This window comes from Notamacropus eugenii, chromosome 5 (genome assembly GCF_028372415.1).
Source record: "Notamacropus eugenii isolate mMacEug1 chromosome 5, mMacEug1.pri_v2, whole genome shotgun sequence".
Classification (NCBI taxonomy): domain Eukaryota; kingdom Metazoa; phylum Chordata; class Mammalia; order Diprotodontia; family Macropodidae; genus Notamacropus; species Notamacropus eugenii.
The window spans coordinates 155373379-155400453 of NC_092876.1; the positions used below are offsets into that span (position 1 = coordinate 155373379).

At 35.9% G+C, this 27075-nt stretch overlaps 1 protein-coding gene across 3 annotated transcripts in view; it reads left to right on the forward strand.

Annotated features, from left to right (window-relative positions):
- The window catches only part of PGR (progesterone receptor), an 87407-nt gene that overhangs the window by 30720 nt on the left and 29612 nt on the right, over positions 1-27075 (forward strand). For all 3 annotated transcript variants that reach the window (XM_072611290.1, XM_072611291.1, XM_072611292.1), the window contains exon 3: positions 2943-3059. In XM_072611290.1, coding sequence (XP_072467391.1) covers positions 2943-3059 — 117 coding nt within the window. The remainder of the gene's footprint in view (positions 1-2942; positions 3060-27075) is intronic.

Consider the following 27075-nt stretch of genomic DNA (forward strand, 5'->3'; position numbering starts at 1 on the left):
GGAGAGATGAGTTTTTATCCTGCTTCCTGGTTCAATAGGATTGCCAGATTTATGATTGATGGTGTATAAGCTGAGAAAAATATATCCCATTTCCAGACTTTCTATGTAAAAAAAATGTCTCAGAGGGAAAGGGATTAGGAAACCAAGGGGGCTATGACCATTTCTCTAACTGTTCACCCAGAAGGAACAACTCTCCCATTCCCTGCCCTTCCTTTTTCTAGGTCTTCATGATCCAGAAGCAGATAGGTGCAGCAGATACATTTCTTTGTTCTCTTAGCATAAATGCACATTTTTCCATATGTAATTAATAGTCCTGTTATCTATGTAAGAGGGAGAGTTTTGTATGCTGTGTTTTTATATTTTCAATATTTGGGACCCTTTTCTTCCTTAGGGAGAAGGCAAGCTCTTGTAAAACACTATTGTTACAACTCTATTTGTACAGGTTTACATTAAAGAAAAAGAATGCCCTTTCACTCTACATCCATGTACTTTGTTGTTGTTTAGTCATTTTCAGTCCTGTCTGACTCTTTGTGACTCCTTTTGGTGGTTTTCTTTGCAAAGATACCGAAGTGGTTTGCCAGTATCCTTCTTCAGCTTGTTTTACAGATGAGGAAGTGAGGCAAACAGGGTTGACTTACCCAAAGTTATACAGCTAGTAAGTGTCTGAGGTAGGATTTGAATTCAGGTCTTCCTGGCTCCAGACCCAGCACTCTATCCACTGCACCACCTAGCTGATCCCTACACTGTAGCAATACTAATAATAGCTCAAATTATATAGTGCCTTGTCATTTATAAGCACATTACTTATAATAGTCCAGTGAGGTAGGTAGTGCAAATACCTTTATCCTTGGTTTTACAAATAAAGTTGAGTAATTGTGCCAGGCCTAGAGGCCTGTGTGGGCTACCCGAGTCTTTCTTACCTCACCTCCGAGGTCTTCGGCTGGCCACGCCGGATGCACATATGAGAGAAAGGACGTTCCAGAGTCGAACAAGGGTTGAGCTTTATTTCAGGGTCTAGTTACAAGTGCAGGGAGGTCTTCCTTAGGAGGAAGAGGGGGAGATTTCCTAAGGAGGCTAAGATCTTAAGGGATTGGAAGTAGAAGTACAAGCAGGGAGAGAGGGGGAGGGGAGAGAGGAAAGAAAAGAAACGGAGCCTACTGTCCTCTTGGCTCCTCACGTGCTAAGAGAGCTTTCAGGCTTCCTCAATCCTACTTAACCTTCAGCCGCACAGTTTCCATCTCAATACCATGCTGTTGGATAACAATAGTGTGCCCAGATCCGGGACCATCTCGAGGGCGGGGAGACTCCACCCATCACGTATCTCCCGGGGAGAGGTGGAAATACCCGAGCTAGCCGAGCTAGCTCAGTCTGACCTTCTCGAATCCCCGCTGTTCATGGAGGGCCTCGTAAGACTCTAAGATTTAGAAGTCCCACTTTTACCCGCCCGAGACCATCCACACAGATTTGAACTTCCAATCCCAACATAATTGGAACCCAGTTTTTTTAGTTTCCACTCTTGTGCTCTTTAAATTACACCACGCTGCTTCTTGTAGAGAACAGTGGCAACCTGTCTGTAAAGTGCAGGGTATAAATATTACAACAGGGCCACCTGGTTTGAAGGTAAGAAAAGGCATTTGCCCATTTTCTGAAGCCTAGAGTCATCTCTATTCTCCTCTCCAACCTCATAGATAGAAGTAGCTTTGTTTATTTGTTTAACCAACCTTTACTTTTAGTAATGGGGAGAATTTCAGAAATACATAAACCAGAGCATTTGGGCTATTTGCTAAAAATGGATGCTTAAAGAACGACTAGCCCAAAAGCGCTTTGATTAACTTTGGAAGGCAGGAGAATGCTCCTCTTAAAATTATGTGTCTCATTTACCAACTTACCTCTGATTTAGCATTTACTGGTTAGCTGCTCAGTTGCACAGATCCTTTTGAAGCCAATGGTTTTTGTGTTTCGCCTTTCACTTTCTTAATTAAACACTCATTGAAGGTATTTGCCAGCCTACAGTATATTTGCTAGTGAAAGAATTTGAGAATCAAGCTCATTAAATTAATAGACTATTTTACATTCTGTTCTAAATTATTAATCTCTGAAAGAGGGTCTAAGTGATAGACTTATGTTTCTTGCCATCTGAAAACTCCTTGTATGCTTATTTCCTTGTTTGTGGCTGCTGTGGATAGTTTAGGTTATTAGAAACATGATCACAGGATAAGTTGGGCTCTTAAGTTGGCTGTTTACTTAGGAAAGTGGAAACTAAGTAACCCCTGCTGCAGTTAACCCAGAAATTCCAGGGCTTGGCAAGGAAAGCTGAGCCCAGGTCATTAAAAAAAAATCTTTAAAAATGGTCAAAGGAATTTTTGAAGAAATGTTGTAATTGATGTTATATCATAAATCAGTGAAACTCAGAAGTGAAGACCTTATTGTAGATGAAATGGAGGACTATGAAAAGTACATCAGAGGATGGTAAGTGGCAATCATGACAAAAAGCCATAGGGAGAAAAAGCAAAGTGGTAGAAGGAAAGCGGAGATTAATACAAAAGGAGTGATTTTGAGGGTGTATCTAGGGCACAGTACCTACTTAGTGTAGGTCCTATACTTACATGGGTGGTTAAGTATACCGTTGAAAATGATGACCCTAAGGCTTATTATGATCCTTAGTGATAAAAAAAAATATTTTTGGTTTTACATTGAAGAGGGCAAAAAACTGAAGTGACTTAAAAACATTTTAAAAACAAGTTAATATGGGTACAGTGGTCACAAAGTTAACTTTCATTTGCTGGAAAATTAAGGTAACCAAAGTATTGCATTATGTAAGATTCTGGTTAATTCAGTTGTTTCTTTATTGTTATTGAAAATATTTTTAAATTATTTAAATCTCTACTATTTTATAAAATTTTAAAATGTTTTTTCAATATCAAAAATGATTTTTTTTTCAGGACAGCATAACTATTTATGCGCTGGAAGAAATGACTGCATAGTTGATAAAATTCGCAGGAAAAACTGTCCAGCGTGTCGTCTAAGAAAATGCTGTCAGGCTGGCATGGTCCTTGGAGGTAAAATTGTTCTTTTTCTTTATCAGGAGTTATATAGTATTTAGAATATGAAATTGAATCAGAATGTCTTCTGTTCTTGCATAAGATCTGCTCCTGATTTGTTTTGTTGTCTGGCTTTTGTACCTCATTAAGTAAATAAATTACCATAATGCTATTCATAGATTTTCAGCATTTTGCAGTCTGTACAGTTTATTGAACATCTATTGGGAATCTTGTTGACCTAAAATCCTTTATATAATACTTGGAAAGTGGATTTACTTTTGTTTGAAGACCTCAAGTAAGGAGGGACCCATTTTTACCTAAGTCAGCATCTTCCCTTTTTAGAAAACTTAATAAAAAAGTTCTTCAGCTTCTACATATTGTTCATACTGTTTCTGGTGCTAAGCAAACACGGTTAATTCCTTTCTGTATAAGAATCCTTCAAATACTTGAAAAAAGTGCTGAAGAAAGTCTTCTCTTTTTCAGTGTGAGTATCCCCAGTTCCTTCAGCTGTCCTTCACGTGGTGTGTCCTTTGTCAGCTAGGTGGCACAGCCAGTAGAGTTCTGGGCCTGGAATCAGGAAGACCTGAGCTCAAACACAGTCTCAGACACTTGCTGTCTTTATGACCCCAGGAAAGTCACCTCAGCTGTAAAATGGGGATAGCAATAGTATCTATTTCCCAGGTTGTTGTAAAGACGAAGTTAGATAATCTTTGTAGTACTTAGCACAGGGTCTGGAACACTGTGTTTAATAAAAGCATCTTTCTTTTCTTCCTCCTTTCCTTTCTTTTTTTTTTCTAACTGCCTCCCCGTATATATTCTGGATATGCCTCAGCTTTTTAATATATTTCTAAAATACGATGCCCAGAATTTAACACAGTCTTTCAGATGTGTCCCTACTAGGGCAGACTGTAAAAAATCCATTACCTCTTTCTTCCTGGATCCTATGTTTCTCTTACTAAATTCCATACTGTTTCATATTTTTGTATACAAATTGTCATCTAATCCCTGCAACATTCATATCATCTGCAATTTGAAAAGAATGCATCTTTGTTGTCATCTAAGTAATTGATAGAAAATATTGAACATCGGAAAGCTGAGGACATTTTGCAGAGGTATGATACATTAAGATATCTTTCCAAATTACCATGGATCCCCTAATGACAATTCACTGGGTTCTGTCATTTAATCTCTTCAAAATCCAACTAATTACACCACTATGTAGTCTTTATCTCTCAATTTTGTTTGTAACATAAATGTATCATAACATTGTCAAATGCTTTCATGTTGTACCATGAAAATAATTTCTAGTTGTTTTAAGAATTTAATTCTTAAGGACCCCTCATCCTTCTTACACTGGGTTCTCCACTGAAACCACGAATATCCTACCTTTCCTTTCCCTGAACACTTTGGAACTTGTATTCCCAAAATCTAAGGTGCATATCAAATTATACCTGGTTTTCATCTGCTTCATGATAACTATGAGACAGTGGTCATTTGACATTGACATTCCTTTGAGACTCTTTTGTTGAGTTCTCCCTTTTTATTAGAAACCATTGTTACTTGTTGTTCTTTAGTTGTTTGCAGTTGTGTCCTACTCTTGGTGACCTTATTTCAGGTTTTCTTGGCAGAGATGCTGCCATTTTCTTCTCCAGCTCATTTTACGGATGAGGAAACTGAGTCAAAGAGGGTTAAATGACTTGCCCATGGTCACACAGGTCATGTTTAAAGGCCAGATTTGAACTCAGAAGGATGAGTCTTTCTGACTCCAGGATCAGCCCACTATCCATTGTGCCATATAGCTGCCCAGAGCAGCAGAGCAGTTCTTCCTGCCACCACCTTTACTTTTTGAAGGCTGAAATTATCTTTTAGGGAAGTCACAAATTTATCCATGCCTTGGCAGAAAGGGAACTCTGGTAACAGATGACTAAAAAGTTGAAGTCTCCCACATCTGTTTCCCATCTAATATCTCCTATCCATTTAGGCTATGGTAAACCCTACAAAAGTATGACTTGTATTTCTTCTTCCTTTGTTCCTTACCCATTTTTTTTTACTTTGGTTTCCAGATTTCTACACACAAGTGAATATTCTTAATATACATTGCTATTCCACCTGCTTTTGTCTTTCTGATTCCTTTTTGAATAACATATATCCCCTTCTGGCCAAATCCTAGTAATAATCCCTATCCCACCAAATCTGTGGTATCTCTAGATCAAATTTGTTTTGTTTTGTTTTGTTTGCATTAGGATCTCTAATTGAGCTTATTTATTATTAATATGTGTTTCATTAATATGTAATGTTTCTGATGATTTTGTGTATTATTTCTGGAAGCATCAGTTCCCTTTTCTATTCTCCTCCTCCCCTGCACCTACTATACCTTCAATACGAGGCTTGCCATATCTATCTTACCAGCTTTCTGTGTTCCAAAGTCTCTTCAGTCCAAAACCCTTGTGATCATATTTATAAGACTCCATGCCAATGTACTTTTAATGGCCATTTTAGCATAATACACATGCCATATTTTAGATAATGGTTCAGGAATCCCATCCCTAGGCACAAGTTGTTTTTTTTTCCTTCTCCTATGAATCTCCTACCCTTAAAATAACAAAAACAAAAATAACAAAAAAAATTTTAATTTTTAAAAAATCCACCTTGACCTCTGTATCTTCAGTTTTTTGCCCAACACTTCATAATCCTCAGAAATATTTTTAGGTTCCTTCTGGTGATATCATTTATCTACACATGAATTACCAGGGTTGCATAGTAGGTTCACATTTAACATTTCTCAGAAGTTCTCTATAATGCCCTAGATAAATGCCTTGAGTCAGGCATTTCTGTTTTCATGTCAAGATAACAAATATGCCATTGGATTCCTCATCATAGAGTTTACCACCATCATGGTGGTTCAACTAACCACTCACATCTCTTGTCTTTGAAATTATTAGGTGACTCTTCAACTGATGTCAGTTGTGGATCCATATTCTTTTGAGCAAAAGAAATTGCTTCCTCCAGAAATTGTACATTTCTTCCATTTATAGGAAAAGCCACATATCTATTACTTAGCTACCATGATTATATGTCATATTTTTCTTTACTTCAGTGTCTAGACATAGATGACAATTGCCCTCTTCTTCTTTATATCCTTTCTCTTCTTTGTTTCCTCTGTAAGACACATGTTCCATTCTTTGAAGGAACATTTCAATCTCCCTTTAAAACTGGAGAGTAGGATACCATTTTTCTAGGTATTTCATTCTCTCTTCTAAAAGAGAAAACAATTTGTACTTTGTTATAATAAATATTAAATTACATTGGTAGATATACAAACATTGCATCCTCCCTACAGTTTGCAGCCTAATTCTCCTTGCCCTTCGTGCTTGCTTGAAGCAAGTTTCAGCATCCCTTGTCTTCCTTTTGGTAATGCTCTTGGCTAACCCTTGTGGCTAACTACTGTAGCTAACTGTGAGACATGAGACTCAAGATACAAATATAATGAGATCCACTCATCTTATTTTACTATGTCACTGAACTGTAGAAAGTTTCCTCTATTTTCCTGAACACTAAATTCTCCTGTAGAGAGGGATTTAATTCTTAGGAAAGAACACTGGCCTGAGTTAGATGATCTAGATTGTGGTGCTAACGTTATCTTGTCAAGCTGTGTTGATCTTGGATAAGTCAATTTGCATTGTTGTTTCATTTTTTCTGTTTATTAAAAATATTAGATTAAATAATCATACTGCTGACTAAGTGGTATGAATTTGTATTTTCACCTAGAGAACTCATAAACTTTGTAAAATATAATGTATTCTAATGGAACTAACAGGAATTAGGAAGTCGGGAGGAAAAGTTTCAAGTTATTAGTCGGCCATTCGTCAATGGAACATAGTATTCGAAAACATTTCTTTATACCTTAAATTTCTCAGGTTTTCATTGGGTTGTCATAAAATTAACAGAAACCATAATGGAAGTCTGTCAAGATAAGGAATACTTCCCATATTATATGTTTCATAGTGACAGCATTCCCATACTTGGGGGAAAAAAATCCCTGAAACTGAAGAAAAGTTTTGGGAAATAATAATATTGGCCACAGCAATTGAACTTTGAGTGTTATACAGAAAAATTGACTTCCACAGCACTTGAATTCCTTCTAATATTCTTATTAGGTACACAATAATGGGATCAGTTCCATATTTCCTACTGTGAATTGATTGCTACTACTATTACTTTCCTGCAACTGACCTCAATTTCTAGCTGTTGACACTTCAAAGGATAAAAAAAAAAATAGCTTACAGAATTGGACCATAAAGTGATCACTAAATTAAGCAGTTCCATCGGTGTTATAAGGACCTATAGTATTATATCATTCCATTCTCACTTGCATTTTTATGTAGAGTACTATGGTTTCTTCACCACTAAAAAGGTAACATATATACTACCCATTACTTCCATTAGGAGAGACTTTCATTGTCAATTCTAGTGGTCATGTTTTAGAAGTACATAGATATAGGTTTCCTGAATGAAAAGGAAGTATAAATATGTATATACCTGTTATATGATATATGTGTATGTGTATTTATGTCATATTTAATGTATGTCATATTTTACAAATAAAAGCTGTATGAAATGATTCTTTTAAATGTCCATGCATTTCATTTTTTCTTATTATTTTGTTTTTAATTGACTATTGAGCAACTATGTTGTAATTAAGAGAGTACTTTATTTGGAGTTATAAAAAAGTCACTAAAGGAGAAGTGTATATGGCATTTAGTATCAAAGAAATTGTGTTCAAATAGTGATTATGACATTTATTATTATATGATCTTGGACAGTCATTTAGCAAACGAGACCAGATGGACCAGATGACATACAAAGTCCCACTTCTAAATCTATACTCTGGGGTCGGAGCCAAGATGGAGGAGTAGAAAGATGCACCTACTCTAGCTGTCCCCCCATAGTCCATAAAATACCTGTAAAAAATGATTCTAAACAAATTCTAGAGCAGCAGAAGCTACAGAATGACAGAGTGAAAGAGATTATCAGCCCAAGACAGCTTGGAAGGCAGACAGGAATCACACTGGGCTCAGAGTAGAGTGCAACCTGCAGAGCGCAGCCCAGCCTTGACCACACAGTGTGAGCAGGCCTTGGGGCACAATCCCTGGCAGCAGCTGCAATTCCCAGATTACTGAACCCACAAACACTAATGAAAAAGCACTTTCACCTGGGGGAGAAAGGAACATTGTCTGTCCCCAGTGGCCCCAGGGTGGCAACAGTAGCTGCAGCACAGAGTCCATTTTAGGAACCCTCTGCCTAAAGCCCCTGGAGAAGTCAAATAGCTGATCTTGATCTCAGACCTGACTGGCGGTCCTGGGGGTAAGAAGGAGCACAATGGAGTGGTGGAGCTGGAGGGAGTTGTGGAGAAAGAACCCCATGCGAAGATTCTGGGCAGTAAAGCTCTATCACACTGATCTCAGAGCTGCACTGTGTAAGCAGGCCTTAGGGGCAGAATCCTTGGCAGCTGTGGCTCCCAGATGGCTCAACCCACAAATGCCAAAGACAACTTCAAAGATCCTGGGCAGAAAAGCTTGTGGTATCTCCAAGAGTGCAGGCCAGGAGAGGAGTAAACTCTTTCTCCCTTGATTGTGCCACCTTGGAGGAACTGAGAATTTACAGGTCCCCAGAGTATACCCTTCCCTTGACAAAGGACTCAAAAATCAAGTAACTGGCTGGGAAAATGCCCCCAAAAGGGAAAAAACTAAGACTAGAGAAGGCTACTTTCTTGGCAAACAGGTATTTTCTTCCATCCTTTCAAATGAGGAAGAACAATGCTTACCATCAGAGGAAGACCTGAAAGTCAAGGCTTCTGCATCCAAAACCTCCAAAATAAATATAACATGGTCTCAAGCCATAGAAGATCTCAAAAAGGATTTTGAAAATCAAATAAGTCAGGTGGAGGAAAAATTAGGGAGAGAAATGAGAGCAATGCAAGAAAATCATGAAAAGCAAGTCAACAGCTTGCTAAAGGAGACCCAAAAAAATGCTGAAGAAAATAACACCTTTAAAAATAGGTTAATGCAATTGGCAAAAGAGGTCCAAAAAGCCAATGAGGAGAAGAATGCTTGAAAAAGCAGAATTAGCCAAATGGAAAAGGAAGTTCAAAAGCTCACTGAAGAAAGTAGTTCTTTAAAAATTAGAATGGAGCAGATAGAAGCTAATGACTTTATGAGAAACCAAGAAATTACAAAACAAAACCAAAAGATGAAAAAGTAGAAGACAATGTAAAATATCTCACTGGAAAAACAATTGTTCTGGAAAACAGATCCAGGAGAGACAATTTAAAAATTATGGGACTACCTGAAAGCCATGATCAAAAAAAGAGCCTACACATCATCTTTCGTGAAATTATCAAGGAAAACTGCCCTGATGTTCTAGAACTAGAGGATAAAATAAATAATAAAGAATCCACCAATCACCTCTTGAAAGAGATCTGAAAAAAGAAACTCCCAGAGGAATATTGTAGCCAAATTTCAGAGTTCCCAGGTCAAGGAGAAAATATTGCAAGCAGCTAGAAAGAAACAATTCCAGTATTGTGGAAATATAATCAGGATAACACAAGATCTAGCAACTTCTACATCAAGAGAATAAAGGGTTTGGAATATGATATTCCAAAAGTCAAAGGAACTGGGATTAAAACCAAGAATCACCTACCCAGAAAAACTGAGTATAATACTTCAGGAGGAAAAAATGGTCATTCAATGAAATAGAGGACTTTCAAGCATTCTTGATGAAAATACCAGAGCTGAATAGAAAATCTGACTTTCAAACACAAGAATCAAGAGAAGCATGAAAAGGTAAACAGGAAATAAAAATCATAAGAGACTTCTTAAAATTGAACTGTTTACTTTCCTACATGGAAAGATAATATTTATAGTTCTTGAAACTTTTCTCAGTATTTGGATAGTTGGAGGGATTATATACATATAAACAGAGAGCAAGGGTGAGTTGAATAGGAAGGGATGATATCTAAAAAAATAAAATTAAGGAGTGAGAGAGGAATATATTGGGAGGAGAAAAGTAGAAATGGAATGGGACAAATTATCTCTTATAAAAGAGGCAAGAAAAAGCTTTTTCAATGGAGGGGAAAAGGAGGGAGGTGAGAGAGAAAAAGTGAAGCTTACTCTCATCACATTTGGCTTAAGGAGGGAATAACATGCACACTCAATTTGGTATGAAAATCTATATTACACTACAGGAAAGGAGAGAAGGGGATAAGTGGGGTTGGGGAGGATGGCAGGAGGCAAGTGAGAGGAGGGAGTAATTAGAAGTAAACACTTTTGGGGAGGGACAAGGTCAAAAGAGAGAAAAGAATAAATAGGGGCAAGATAGGATGAAGGGAAATATAGTTAGTCTTACACAACATGGCTATTATGGAAGTCTTTTGCAAAGCTGCACATATATAGCCTGTATTGAATTACTTGACTTCTCAGTGGGGATGAGTGGGGAGGGAGGAAGGGAGAGAAGTTGGAACTCAGTTTTAGGAACAAATGTTGAGAATTGTTTTTGCATGCAACTGGGAAATAAGAAATACAGGTAATGGGGTATAGAAATCTATCTTGTCCTACAAGAAAAGAGAGTAGATGGAGATAAGGGAAGGGAGGCATGTGATAGAAGGAAGGGCAGACTGGGGGAAGGGCTCATCAGAATGCACAGTGCTTTGGGGTGGGGGAGGGGAGAGATGGGGAGAAAATATGGAAGTCAAAATTTTGTGGAAATGAATGTTGAAAACCAAAAATAAGTAAATAAACATTTTTTTAAAAATCTATACTCTTATTTGGACCTGGCCACTTATTAATTTTATGACCTCCTCAAGTTATTTACTGTCTGTTCTTAGCTTCATTTTTCTCATTGGCAAATTGGGCTTTATAATACTTGTACTAACTTATTCTCAGAACTGTTTTGAGGACAGAGTGACATAAAGCATTTTGTAAATAACGCAGTTTTATGTAAGTACAAATTGTTAGTTAAGTTAGTGACTTAAAACATTTAAACCTCACTTAGATGAAGTAATGAAGATTATTGACATGGTTGATATATTTTCCTTGTACAAGCATTTATAATTCTAAATGTGCTAGGTATTTGAGGCAGATATAAAAGAAGTAGGAGGTGTGGTTTTTAGCCTAAAGGATGCAGTAGATAGGACAATGGGTTTAGAAGCAAGAGGACCTGGGTTCATAGCCTGCTTCAGACACTTACTAGCCACATAAATCTGGGAAAGGGATTTAATTCTCTGTGCCCCAGTTTCCTTATTTGAAAATGAGGTTGGACCTGAATGCTTTCAAAGATACTTTATAGCTTTCTGTGATTTAGAAATAAATAAATATATACAAATATATAATATCATATCATCTGTATGATGTAGTACCATAATCCATGGTACAAGTAATAACTTCTATTGAATTATACTGAAAAGAAAGATCATCATAAGCATGAATTGGTAGTAAAATGCTTCATGGAAGACCTAGGCCCTGAGAAACAGGTAGAATTGGAAAGGGTGTTCTGGTCAAGAGTAATAGTATGACAGTGGCCATGGCTGACTGTCTGCCTTTGCCTAGAATTCTCTCCCTCCTCATCTATGTTTCTTGGTTATCCTGGCTTCCAGTCTGAAAACCTTTCTTGACATCCCCCCCTTAATGCTAGTGCCACTCCTCTAATGCTTATCTCCAGTTTTTCCTATATAGATCTTATTTATACCCATTTATTTTCTTGTTGCCTCCCCCATTAAGCTGTGAGCTTGAGAACATAAATTGTCATTTGCCTTTCTTTTTTCTCCATTGCTTAACAAAATGCCTGCACATATTAGGAGCTTAATAAATACTTGTTGTTTGAATATTCAAAATTGGGAGGGCAGAGGACCATAGCTTATTATCTTTGACTGCCCCTCTCCCACCCAACTGAGTATGGCAGATATTCTGTTCTGAACTCCTTCATAGTTGTAGACTGTGCATGTGGAAATCAGCCTCCTCTAAGTATTCACCAGGTCAGAATTTCCTCCTTCTGCTATGGCTGGTAGAATTTTTCTTCTCCCAGTAAGCTCTTACTGCCAGTGCTACCACAGATTCCCCCAGGGAAAACAGGAGCATAGTATGTGGAAAATAGTCATGTTTACTTCCCAATTCACCTGCCTCTCCATGTCTGACTGAAGAGAGGGGAGTGAATACTGTGAGATGTCCCTCCTTTGTTTAAACTAAAACAGTTATTCTAATCCATAATTATATTTAAATCTGTTGTATACAAATGTACAATATGTAGATACTTCTGTAAATTTCGTTTTTTTCAGGTGGCAATACTGTAACCTTCTCAAACTTTACTTGTTAATAATCACCAGAATACGCCTGATCTTTTCTGTTTTGTCCATCTGTAGAGTTGGTATTTTTATCTATAATTTGGATAATGCATAGTTAAAATACTTTTCAAGTTTGTGAATGACAGAAGACCAGGAGGGATAGCTGACTGTTAGACCACAAAATGAACTGAAAAAGATTTCCACAGGCTCAGACTGTGGACCAGTTCTAATAAGGTGAAATTCAATAATGATAAATGTAAAGCCCAGAACTTGAGCTTAAAAAACTGAACTATGCATATATAGGAGTTGCACTAGGTTATTTCACAATGAAAAACATCTGTGAGTTTTAGTGGACCATAGGTACAATAATTGTTGCAATAAGAAAAAATAGCTAATGTGATTTCAGGTTATGTGAATACATTGTCTGTAATGATGGAGATAAAGTTCCACTGGCTGATACATTGATCAACACCCAAGTCATGTTTGACCTCTAGCCACTTGTTTCTAGGCTGGAGATTCTTAAAAATTTTTGTGTTTATTGACTTCCTTTTTCAGAACATTTTAAATACATAAAATAAAATAGTTAGGATTACAAAGAAAAAACCACTTTATTTAAATGCAGTTACCAAAATATTTTAAAAATGAGTTCATAAACATCAGGATAAGAGCAAAAATAAAATGTAAGTCTAAAGTAAATACTGAAAGATCATCACCATCAGCAACCATCCAAAGAAATTCTGAAATTACAATGAAAATATATTCACCTTTGGCATTTATGCTATAGATGACTGTTGACTTTGTCCTATCTATCATAAGACATGAAAGAGAATACTCTAATACTCAACCACAGTTTTTATAAAACTCTTCCATAGAAAATGACACTAGGAAATCAGAAACTGTGTTTTGGCAAACAGCCCTGGAAATAGAATTTATATTTATCAAAGCTACAGTAAGGTTTCAACTTCATAGTTAATTTTTTTCTTATTTCCTTCAGTGGCAATGATTGATTACAAGAAGTACATCCTAGTTCTTCTTTGGAATGAATCACTTACCTCACCTCAGCAGGTTACTTTGAACTTTTAAATTCTATTCATGGTTGTTTGAAACTCAAGAATGTCCTGCAGGATAGCAACTTATACTTAAATTTAGAAAGCATGCTTTTATTAAAGATTATGTGTACTGTGTGATACATGATAGCCTTTCATATTAATGAAATATTTTTTGTATTATCTTTTGTATTTGCAAAAAGAAATGTTGAGTCTTGCAATTATATTAAGATTATTTTAAAGATTAAATTAAGTTCAATGGATATTAAGTGATAGCGGACTGATTAAACATGAAATATATATATATGTATATATATATATATTTTTAAATCGAGTCTGGTTTTATGGAATTTTTTTTCCTTGTAGACAGTACCATTTCCACTTTAAAAAAGAATACATTGAGCCAAAATACTCCACCCTTCCTTCCACTTCCAGCTTCCTTTGGCAAGGAGATTAAAGACAACCTCTTTTGCCTTTGGGGGAGAAGGAAAGAGCAGTGAGATGTTATGGAGTGAGAAATGTATTTAGCTTCCCTACTCTTGAATTTCAAGCTACCTTAAGCAAAAACTCAATTGAATGAGATCCACTTGTACCATTTGAACAGAAGAAAGGAAAAAAACAATAAATAAACATTTTGAAAAGAAGTTTGCTAATTTCTCTGTAAAATATTTTGAGGGTTTTTCCATGTGTTTGTAACTGTTTTGCACATGCTGACATAAACCTATTTAGATTGGTCTAAGGTGTCCATGGGGTGGCTTAGTGACACAATGGACAAAATGCCAGACGTAAAGTTAAGAAGACTCATCTTCCTGATTCTGGCTTTAGACACTTAGCTGTGTGAACCTGGGCAAGTAACTTAACCCCTGCCTTAACCCTTCCTCATCTGCAAAATGAGTGGAGAAGGAAATGGCAAACCACTACAGTATCTGTGCCATGAAAATCACAAATCAGAACATGAAGAGTCAGACATGATTAAAAAACAAATAAACAATGACAAGAAAAAGGTGGCTACAGTGCTCTAGATATTTGATTCTCCGTGAAGAAGATGTGATTCTTCAGAGGAGAGAAGCTATCTAGAAATTCTTTGCATAGTGCTGACTCAGATTTAAGATGATACCTGTGTCTGAATCAACTACCATTTCCAATTATTTAGATCTGACTTTATTTGTGTGAAAAGTGTTTTGTAATTGTTTGCATATGGTTCTTGGGTTCGTCTTGGCAAGTTGACTCCCAAATATTTTATGCTGCCTACAATTACTTTAAATGAAATATCTTTCTGTCTCTTGCTACAGGGCTTTGTTAGTTTAATATATGGAAATGCCAATGATTTTTGTGGGTTTATTTTATATCTTGCCACTCTTCTAAAGTTAACTATTTCAAGTAGTTTTTTAGTTGATTCCCTAAGATTCCTTAAGTATACCATCATGTCATCTACAAAGAGTGATATTTCTGTTCGTTGATTGCCTATTCTAATTCTTTCAATTTGTTTTTCTTCTCTTATGGCTAAAGCTAACATTTCTAGTACAATATTGAATAACACTGGTGATAATGGGCATACTTGTTTCATTCCTGATCTTATTGGAAATGGTTCAAGTTTATCCCCATTACATATAATGCTTACTGATGGCTTTAGATAGATGCTACTTTATTTTAAGGAAGGCTCCACTGTTTCCTATGCTCTCTAGTGTTTTTAATAGGAATGGGTGGTGTATTTTGTTAAAAGCTTTTTCTGCATCAATTGAGATAATCATATGATTTTGTTACTTTTTTTATCAATATGGTCAGTTATGCTGATAGTTTTCCTAATATTGAACCAGTCCTGCATTCCTGGTATAAATCCTACCTGGTCACAGTGTAATATCCTTGTCACTGCACCCAGATGGCTCAGGAGGAGAAAGTGAGGTTGGTGACCTTGCACAGCCCTCCCTCACTCAAAACAAAGTTAAGTGCAAGTCATGTCATCATTTCTCTGATGTCATGGTCTTCTTTGAAAATGAAGGATGAACACAGACTATGAATAGACTGAACTGCCTTAGTGGGGACCCAGTTAGCTGGGTAAGCCAGTGCTTCCTGTCTCTTCTGTCTCCCTCTCCCTTTCCTTTGGGGCTTTGGGGTTTATTGGCTAGATGTCCTTCCCTCCTTCCTACCTTCCTTCCTCCTTTCCTTCCTTCTTTCATTTCTTCCTTCCTTCTCCTTCCCAAAACCTTAAACCCAGTGTGCTCTGAAGTCCATGGGCTGGACAATAGGTCTCTGCCCAAGCTCCACTTAATGGCTGACTTAGAATGATTATCACTAGTAATAGTTTCTGTTGATTTAGTCATTTTTTCTTTTGTTCATTAAAAGGGCCATTCCCTGACTACTTCTTAAAGAGGGCTGTTCACTTAATGGGCATTACCTCCCTCAGAGTACCTGAAAAGGCTACCCTAAAAAGGCCAAGTTCTCCCATTGAATCCTGGACCATCTGTAGTCATCCTGATGAATATCTGGTTACTAGACCCAGATGGCTCAGGAGGAGAGAGTGAGGTTGGTGACCTTGCACAGCCCTCCCTCATTCAAAACAAAGTCAAGTGCAAGTCATGTCATCACTTCTCTGATGTCATGGTCTTCTTCAAAAACAAAGAATGAACACAGACAGTATTATCATTGTGATAAATTGTTGTAATCTCTCTGCTAATATTTTGTTTAAAATTTTTGCACCTATATTCATTAGAAAATTGATTAATAATTTTCTTTCTCTGTTTGGCTCTTCTTTGCCTGTTTTTCCCAATAGTTTGTGTAGTATTAGAATTAATTGTTTTTTCAGTGTTTGGTAGAATTCAGTTGTGAATCCATCTGGCCGTGTACTTTTTTTTTTTTTTTTAGGAAGTTCACTGATGGCTTCTTCAACTTCTTTTTTGTTTTTTTTGGAAATGGATTTATTTAAGTATTTTATTTCATCTCCTGTTAATCTGAGTTATTCATATTTTTGTGCGTATTCATCTATTTCATTAAGATTATCAAATTTATTGGCATACATTTGGGCAAAGTAGCTCCTAATTATTGTTTTAATTTCCTCTTCATTGGTAGTGAATTCATCCTTTTCATTTTTTTCTTTTTTTAATTAATTTATTTTTAGTTTTCAACATTCACTTCCACATGATTTTGAGTTCCAAATTTTCTTCTCATCTCTCTGCTCCACCCACCCCAAGAAAGCATGCAATCCAATTATCTCTTCCCCCACTCTGCCTTCCCTTCTACCATATCTCTCCCTCCTCTCATCCCCTTTCCCTATATATTCTTGTTGGGCAAGAAAGATTTCTATGCCACATTGCCTGTGCATCTCATGTCCTAGTTGCAAGTAAAAACGATTTTTAACATTCATTGTTAAAACTTTGAGTTCCACTTTCTCTCCCTTACTGCCTCCCCACCCATCCCCATTGAGAAGGCAAACAATTCAATATAGGTTATATGTGTGTAGTCATATAAAACACTTCCATAACAGTCATGATGTGAAAGACTTAACCATATTTCCCTCCATCCTATCCTGCCCCCCATTTATTCTATTCTCTTTTTTGACCCTGTCCTTCCTCAAAAGTGTTTGCATCTAATTACCCCCTCCTCCCATTTGCCCACCCTTATCCCCTTCCTCCCCTACTTTCCCTCCTTAAGTCGAATCCAATAAGAGTAAGGTTCACTCTTTTCCCTCTCACCTTCCCCCTCTTCCACTCCATTGAAAAAGTTTATTTACCTCTTTTATGTGAGAAATGATTTACCCCATTCTATTTTCCCTTTCTCCTCCCAATATATTCCTCTCTCTCCCCTCAATTTAATTTTTTAAATATCATCCCTTCATATTCAACTCACCCTGTGCCCTCTGTCTATATGTATGTAATCCCTCCAACCACCCTAATACTGGGAAAAGTCTCAATTTACAAATATTATCTTTCCATGCAGGAATGTAAACATTCAGCTTTAATAAGTCCCTTATGATTTCTCTTTCCTGTTTATCTTTTCATTCTTTTCTTAATTCTTGTGTTTGAAAGCCAGAGTTTCTATTCAGCTCTGGCCTTTTCATCAAGAATGCTTGAAAGTCCTCTATTTCATTGAATGACCATATTTTTCCCTTGAAGTGTTATACTGAGTTTTCCTGAGTAAGTGATTCTTGGTTTTAATTCTAGTTCCTTTGGCCTCTGGAATAACATATCCTAAGCCCTGATTCCTTAATGTAGAAGCTGCTAGATCTTATGTTATCCTGATTGTGTTATATTATTTTCTCCTTGACTTGGGAACTCTGGAATTTGGCTACAATATTCCCACAGCTTTTCCTTTTGGGATCTCTTTCAGGAGGTGATCATTGGATTCTTTCAATATATTTTTTACCATCTGGTCCTGGAATATCAGGGCAGTTTTCCTTGATAATTTCTTGAATGATGATGTCTAGGTTTTTTTGATGATGGCTTTCAGGTGGTCCCATAATTTTTACATTGTCTTTTCTTGATCTATTTTCCAGGTCAGTTGTTTTTCCAATGAGATTTCATATTTTCTGCTATTTTTTCATTCCTTTGGTTTTGTTTTATTACTTCTTGGCTTTTTTAGTAAAGTCATTAGTTTCCATCTGCTCCATTCTAATCTTTAAGGAATTATTTTCTTTGGTGAGCTTTTGGACCTCCTTTTCCATCTGGCCAATTCTGCTTTTTAAAACATTCTTCTCATTGGCCTTTTGGATCTCTTTTGTCATTTGGGTTAGTCTATTTTTAAGGTGTTATTTTCTTCAGCATTTTTAGGGTCCCCTTTAGCTAGAAGTTGACTCAGTTTTCATGATTTTCTTGCATCACTCTCATTTCTCTTCCCAGTTCTTGCTCTACTTCTCTTATTTGATTTTCAAAATCCTTTTTTGAGCTCTTCCATGCTCTGAGACCAATTCATATTTTTCTTGGAGGTTTTGGATGTAAGAGCTTTGACTTTGTTGTCTTCTTCTATTTGTGTATTTTGGTCTTCCTTGTCACTAAAGTAAGATTTTAAAGTCTGATTCTTTTTCTGGTTTTTGCTCATTTCCCCAGCCATTTACTTGACTTGAGCTCTTTGTCAAGGTAGTTCTCTGCTATCAGTGGAAGTGGGGAGTGTACTGTCAGTTGCTTGATCCTCCCACAATCTGTCAGCCTAGAGTTACAGAAACAGCCACTGCCTCTGCTCCTGCTGTGGCTGCTGCTACAGTTGCAATGGGCTCCTCTGCCTCCTCTACCAGCCTGGGGCTGGGATCAGATCACTCTATTCTCTCACACAGGTCGCACAGGCTTTTTCCACTGACGTTCCAATTTGTCCTTGGCATTTTGGGGTTCTGAAGTCTTGAATCCACCACAGATGCCAGTGATTCAGTCCTTTCAAGGCCTGCTCAGGTCCCATCTGGGCCAACACTGCCCTTGCTGGGCTGTGTTCTGCTCCCAATGTGGTGCAAAAGACTTCCCATTGACCTTCCAGGTTGTCTTGGGCTAGAGATTTTCTTCACTCTGTCCTTCTGTGGGTTCTGCAGCTCCAGAATTTGTTTAGAGTCATTTTTACTGGTATTTGGCTGGGCTTTGGTGGGAGAGGTCTAGGAAGTCTCTGCTCCCACTCTGCCATCTTGGCTCCACCCTCAGTTTACCCTTTTCATTTTTGCTAGTGGTTTTGTTTTCTTCTTTCTTTTTTTAAATCAAATTAACCAAAGTTTATCTATTTTATTGGGTGTTGTTGTTTTTTTTTTATAAAACTAGCTCTTAGTTTTATTTATTAGCTCAATAGTTTTCTCAATTTCAATGAATCAATTAATCTCTCCTTTGGTTTTTAGAATTTCTAATCTTTTACAACATGGAGAAAATTAAGAATGTGAAAAAAAAATGTGGTTCAGTCTGCACTCAGAGTTCATCCATTGTCTCTCTGGAGAGACAATCATGAATCCTTTGGAATTGTGTTGGATCATTGTATTGAACAGAGTAGATAGCTCTTTCAAAGTTGAACATTATTATAATATTGCTGTTACTATGTACAGACTCGGCTCATTTCACTTTGCACCAGTTCATGTAAGTCTTCCCAGGTTTTTTTTTCAACAATCCCCTCCTCATTTTGTATAGCACAGTGAAACGCCATCAAAAACATATATGGCCACTTGTTCACCCATTCCCCAATTTACAAGTATCCTCTCAATTTTCTGTTCTTTACTACCACAAAAAAAGCTACTATTTTTTTATATGTAATATAGGTCCTATTTGGTATATAAATAGGTCCTTCATCCTTTTTTTGAACTCTTTTGGGTACAGCCCTAGTAGTGGTATTGTAAAGTCAAAAGGTATGCAGTTTTAAAGCTCTTTGGGAGTAGTTCAAAATTATTTTCTGAAATAGTTTGAGCAGTTCACAACTCTGCCAGCAATGCTTGTGCCAATCTGATAAGTGTGAGGTGAGACCTCAGAGTTGTTTTAATTTGCTTTTCTTTAATCCTTGGCCTTTTATCAATTTAGGAATGGCTTTTATTTTTATAAATTTGACTCAATTCCCTACATATTTGCGAAATCAAGCCTTTATCAGAGAAAAAATGGTGTAAACTTTTCCCCGATTCCTGTTTTCCTTCTAATTTTGCCTGCAATTGTTTTATTTGTGCAAAAGCTTTTTAATTTTATGTGATCAAAATTATCCATTTTATTTCCTGTGATTCTCTCTATTTCTTGTTTGTTCATAAACCCTTCCCTTATCCATAGATCTGAAAACTACATTTTTTCATGTTCCTCTAATTTACTTATGAAATCACCTTTTATATCTAAATCATTCATTTGTTTTGACCTTAGCTAGATATATGGTGTGAGACCTTAGTCTATGCCTTATTTCTTTCAAACTGCTTTCCAGTTTTCCCATCAATGTTTGTCACTTGTTGAGTTCTTACTCCCAAAGCTTGGATCTTTAGGTTCATTAAACACTAGATTGCTATAGTAACTTACTAATGCATATCGTGTACCTAACCTATTCTATTCATCTTTACTTCTTTACCACTACCACATTATTTCCATGGTTACCTCTTTGTAACATAGTTTGAAATCTGATAGTACTAGGCTGCCTTTCTTCACTTTTTAAAGAGTTTATTCCTTTGATATTCTTGGCTTTTTGTTGTTCCAGATGAAATTTATCATTTTCCTAGTTCTATAAAATAATTCTTGGGTATTTTGATTGGTATGACACTGAATAATTAAATTAACATAGTAGAATAGTCTTTTTTAATGTTGACTTAGCCTTCCCCTGAGCGACGAACATTTCTCCAGTTGTTTGGATCTGTTATTATTTGTGTGAAAAGCATTTTGTAATTGTGCCCATATAGTCATTGAGTTTGTCTTGGCAGGTATTTTCCCAATTATTTTATAACGTTTGCAGTTATTTTAACTGGAATTTCTCTGCTGTTGGTAATATTTAGAAATGCTCAGATTTATGTGGTTTTATTTCATATCCTGCAACTTTGCTGAAGTTATCAATTATTTCAGCTAGTTTTTTATTTGATTCTCTAGAGTTCTTTAAGTATACCATTCTGTCATCTGCAAAGAGTGATAAAGTTACACCATTGCTTATTCTTATCCTTTCAATGGCTTGTTCTCTTACTGCTATAGCTAACATTTCTATAACAATATAGAATAATGGTGATAATGGGCATCCTTGCTTCACCCCAATCTTATTGGGAAGGCTTCTAGTTTATCCCCCTTACAGATAAAGTTTGCTCTTGGTTTTAGTTAGAAACTACTTATCATTTTATGAAAGTTTCCATTGATTCTTATGCTTCCTGTTGTTTTTAATAGTAATGGGTATTGCATATTCTCAAAAGCTTTTTGATATGATCACATGATCTTTTTGTTGTTTTTACTATTGATATAGTCACTGATGTGTCTAGTTTTTCTAATATGGCATCAGCTTTGCATTTATAACATAAATCCCATGTAGTCAGAGTATATGAGCTTTGTGATATATTACTATATTCTTCTTGCTATCATTGTATTTGTAATTTTGCATCAATATTCATTAGGGAAATTGTTCTATAGTTTTCTTTCTCTGTTTTTGCTTCCCTTTGTTTAGGTATAAAAATCATATTGTGTCATAAAAGGAATTAAGTAGGACTCCTTCTTTACCTATTTTTTCAAATAGTTCATATAGTATTGAAATTAAACCTTAAATGGTTTGGTAGAATTTACTTATAAATCCATCCGTTCCTAGGGGTTCTTTTCTTAAGGAATTAATTTATGGCTTGTTCTATTTCTATTTCTTTTTTTTAAAGTAATGTTATGTAAGAATTTTATTTTATCTTCTGTTAATCTGAGCAATTTATGTTTTTGTAAATATTCATCCATTACACTGGGGTAGTGTGTTTTACTGTCATATAATTAGGCAAAATAGCTCCTAATAATTTGTTTCTCTTCTTTTTATCAATTAAATTAAACAATAATTTATCTATTTCATTGTGTTTTTCATAAAACTAACTTCTACTTTTATTTATTCAATGATTTTTGTTTTTAATTTTATTAAGCTCTTCTTTGATTTGTCAGGATTTCCATTTTGATACTTAATTTGGGATATTTAATTAGTCTTTTTTCTAGTTTTTTGTCCAATTTTAATTTTTGCTCTGTTATTTTGTGCTTTTTTTGATGCATATACTTAGACAAATTAATTTTCCCCCAGATACTGCTTTGGCTGCATCCCACAAATTTTATGTTGTTTCCTTGTTTTCATTCCTTTAATGATATCATTTATTGTTTCTCTGACTTCTTTGACCTCTTCATTCTTTAGCATTAAATTATTTAGTTTCCAAATAATTTTTAATCTGTGCTTCTAAGGCCTTTTATTGAATCTAATTTTTATTTCATTATGATGTGACTGAGTACATTTCATGTTTCTACTTTTCTTCATTTGATTTTGAGGTGTTTAAGCCCTAATAAATACCTAGTCAGCTTTGTGAAGGTGTCATGTGCAGCTCAGAATCAGACACGCTTCTTTGTATTCACATTCAGTATTTTTCAGAGGTCTGTCCTATTGAACTTTTCTAAAATTGTATTCATCTTCTTAACTTCTTCATTACTTATTTTATGGTTAGATTTATTTATCTCTGAGAGGGGGAAATTGAGGTCCTTCACCAGTATAGTTTTTCTGTTTCCTCTTATAACTGTCTTAATTTTTCCTTTAAGAATTCAGAGGCTTTGATTCATACTGATTTTACTTAATTATTTATGCTACATTTTAGCAAAACTCATTATCTCTCAATTAGCTCAATTTTTGCTTTGCTTTGTCTAAAAGATCACGATTGCTATCCCAGTTTGTTTTTCTTCTTGCCTTTTTCTTTACTTGACTCACACCTGTGCCTTCTATCCATGTATTCTCCTTCCAACAGCCCTATTAGTAATGATAAAATTCTTGAGAGTTCTCATATTGGATTGTAAACTGTTTAACCTTATTGAGTCCGTAATGATTTCTCTTTCATGTTTACCTTTTTATGCTTCATTAGAGTCTTATGTTTCAAAGTCAAATTTTCTATTCATATCTGGTCTTTTCATCAGTAATGAATGGAAACCCTCCATTTCATTAAATATCCATTTTTCTATTGAAAGATTATACTGTTTTCCTGAGTAAGTTGTTCTTGATTGTAATCCTAGCTTATTTACATTCCAGAATATCACATTCCAAGCCCTTTACTCTTGTACAATTGTAGCTGCTAAATCTTGTATGATCCTGACCGTGGCTCCATGGTATTTGAATGGTCTCTTCCTAGCTACTTGAAAAATTTTCCCTTTTACCTGGCAGCTCTTGAATTTGGATGTAATATTGCTGGGAATTTTCATTTGGGGATCTCTTTTAAAAGGATGTGATCAGTGGATTCTTTAAATTTCTATTTTACCCTCTGGTTCTATGATAATAGGACAGTTTTCCATTATAATTTCTTATGATGTCTAGACTATTTTTTTTGAAAAATTATAACTTCTTGGTAGTCTAATAATTCTTAAATTATCTCTCCTCAATTCCTTTGCTAGATCACTTGTTTTTCTGGTAAGGTATTTTACATTTCAGTTTTTTTCATTCTTTTCAATTTGTTGTTTTTTTCATGTATTGTAGAGTCATTGGATTTTACTTGTCCAATTCTGAGCTTCAAGGAATTATTTTTTTTTATACTTTTATTTATACTTTTTTTAGTTGGCCAATTCCACTATTTTTAGGAGTTATTTTCATTAGTGAAGTTTTGTACCTGTTTTACTATTTGGCCAATTCTGTTTTTTAAGGTGTTAATTTCTTCAGTAATTTTTGTGCCTCATAAAATTCTTGCATTGCTTTCATTTCTTTTTCCTATTTTTACTTCTACAACTCTTATTTGATTTTTAAATCAATTTTTGTTCCTTATTTTGAACACTTCCAAGAATTCTTATTGGATTTGTATTGAATTTGCACTTTTCTTTGAGGTTTTATTTGTAGCTGTTTTCACACCATTGGCTTCTGAGTTTGTGTTTTGATCTTTCCTGTCATCATAATAGGTTTTTATGGACAAGTTCTTTTTATGTTGTTTGCTCAGTTTTCCAGTCTATTTCCTGGCTTTGCAGTGTATGTTAATGTTGAGCACTACTAATAAGGGCCCCAGCTGATTCTGCCCCCTATTTTTGCCATGATCAGTTTCTGAAGGGCATGTTTCTTCTCTCTGATTCTTTATTTCACCTCCTCCTCCAAACGCTGTGAGTGCTGGATTCCCTTTTGGACTCATACAGAGAAAGTGATCTCCTGATGGGGAAATTAAATCCTGTAGAGATGAAGGCTATTATAGAAGTTATAGAAGTCTCAGTCTCTTACTGAAAATATATATCTCCTCTCTCATGGAGATGTTCCTTATTGTCTCTCTTTGAATTCCCCTTCTTGGATGAACTCCATCCCTTTTCACTCTTCTTATCCTAATAGTTTCCCCTTCTAATTTATCATAGTCTCTTCTCTCATTAAAATCTAAAAGATTCATTATCTCTTCACTTATCACCTCTAGATTTGGTAGGGGCACATCACTTGATTCCCTCTGTTCCTTAACTCTCTTCTTTTTCATGAAACTCTTTCCACTCTCTTATTTCAGATGCATACTCCTCCCCCATATTAATTTACTTATAAGGAGTCAGAGGGTAGTCCATGGAGACCTAATTTAACTCCAATATTTTCACTTTTGATTCTTTAAATTACACTTGCATCTTTAGACACTTTCTGTTTCTTGATTATTTTTTTCTTTTTCTTTCTTTTGCCCTATAAATCATTTTCTCCCTTTAAATAAAACCTATAAATACAACAGAATCTATTTCACTACTTAATGTTTTTTAATAACTACTTATTTCCCACATGTCCCACATGCCCCCCTAGATTTTTTTTTAGCAAAGCCTCAAATGCCTCTCATTAGTTGTATATCCATCTCTGTGCTATTGTTGTTGATAATCAGAATAGGTTTGCAGGATCCATTATTCTGAGTTATAGTTTGATCTCTTTGGCTTTTTGAAAAATTTTTTATTCTCTCCTGCAATTTTTTATGCATATGAAGTAATCTTGTTATTTAGGTTGCATTTCCTAAATATTTGAAGATCTTTCTCTTCGATACTTGCAAAATTTGTTAATTGCTATTGAAATTGTGGATTGTAACCACTATCTGTGTTGGATTTAAAATATGGGGTTTTTCCTTATGGCAGTTCACAAGTGATTCATTCAAGTATTTACTCTTCATCCATATTCAGCAGTTCCAGACAGTTTTCTTTAATTATGTCATGAATTATGGTGTACATCCTGTTTTTAAGGTCAGTCACTTTGACTTACGTAAAATACATATTTTTATGGTTGTTTCCTTTTGTTTCTCTTCTGTTAAAGTGTCCTTCACTTCAGTATTTTTGTGTTCCAAATCTTATTTTCTAATAACTTTTTGGAGAGATTCTCTATTTTGTATTCCACTTTTTCCTTCTATGATATTCTCATTTTGTAATGTTGTATTGAGAGCTCTCATTGTAGACTTAAATTTATTCCTAATTTCTTCTTTTAAGAATTTTAATTCTCTCTTTCTAAATGTTTCTAGAATTTCTTGATGTTGTTCCAGGATCTCTGGAGAATCTGAGATTTTTCTTCTTTATTAGATAATATTCTGTTATTTTCCTTTATGCTAGTTTGTTCAAGATGTTTTGGTTTCTCTGAGGTTTTAATAATCTTTTCATTTTTATGATCCTCTCTGTTGGTTTATCTTCTTACAAGGTGGATTTTTATCAGCTTTTCTTTCTTGATCCTTGGTCTCTCAGCTTTTCTATTCCCTCACCTTTGGGATTCTTCCTCTGTTCATTTGCTTTTATGATTGCTTCTCATTTATGGTCCCTTACCCTTCCTTTGCTACACAAACCTCCGGAGTCTAAATTGCTGTGTGGCCTCAGCTTCCTCATTTTCAAGCGTATTGAGGTCATGTAGCCTTAGTCCTGGCTTAAATAACGTCAGGGGAGAGAGGACTTTGCTAGCTGGGTTTCCAGTCTGATTTCCCTCAGGCCAGACACTCCCCACTAACCTGTGGCTCTGATCACCACATATATCTTTCTCCATCCCCAAGCCTTCTTTTCTACTCTGCTCCAAGTCATCCTCCATTTCTTTGCCATGATTGGACAAATCAATTATGTCACTTTTTGTGATATCAGTGGGGTTCAGGCTGAAGAACTGTGATGGGAAATGCTCACAGTGAGACTGAGTAACAAGACTACAGTTTTCCTTGCATTCACCACATCAGTCACAGAAAGTGGTTTGGGAGTGTGGAAACCAAATAAGAGATATAAGTATTAAACTTTTCCAGGATTAACTCATTTGTATTTTCCCTTGTTTAGGGCTTTTGACTTAATATCTCGATACCTAAGAAACATGGTAGATTGCTAAAGTTGAAGTCAGGAAGAACTGGATTAATATCCTGCCTCTGGTATGCTTACTAAGTGTGTCACCCTTGGCAAGTCCCATAACCTCTTGACCTCAGCATCCTCATCTATTAAGTAATAGATGATAATAGCACTTTCCTCAAGGAGTTGTAGTGAGGAGCAAATGAAATAACACATTATTCTATTAAGCCCAACAGTGAAGGGAAATACTTATGGGGTGAGAGGGAGGAGTCATGTGATTCCTTTGTCAGCCTTTGCTTTCTGGGCGCAGGGTGTCATGCTCGTCACATGGTAGGGTAGCTGCTGATAAATTTAAGTCTGTGGATCAGAGTTGGGAGCACCTAGCCTTTGGAGGAGTGCTCAAGAGGCAGGCTTTTGAGGCACCATTCTTACAGGGTTCGGGTGAGATGGCCTAACTCTTATCATCTCCTCTTGGCTTTTGCTCATTAAACTAACAATATCATCTCACTGTTATCAGTGCAAATTTAGGCTTGCCTTCTTAGCATAATATTGCTCTGGTTTTACTGCATATGTCTAGGGTTTTTCTGCAGCTTGTAAAACCAGGACTATTTAGAAGCTGGCTCCTCCTAATTTAGCAGTCTCTGGATGTGACTTTCATTGAGGAGGCAGTTTTGGCAAATGGCTTCTATGTTCCCCTTTACACTCAGTTCCTCTTTCCTGTTGTTACCTTACTTTGCCCACTTATATTCCTACTTACTTTACTCATTGGTGGAGTGGTTGGGGGAACCACAATGGTGTCATTTCCACACATC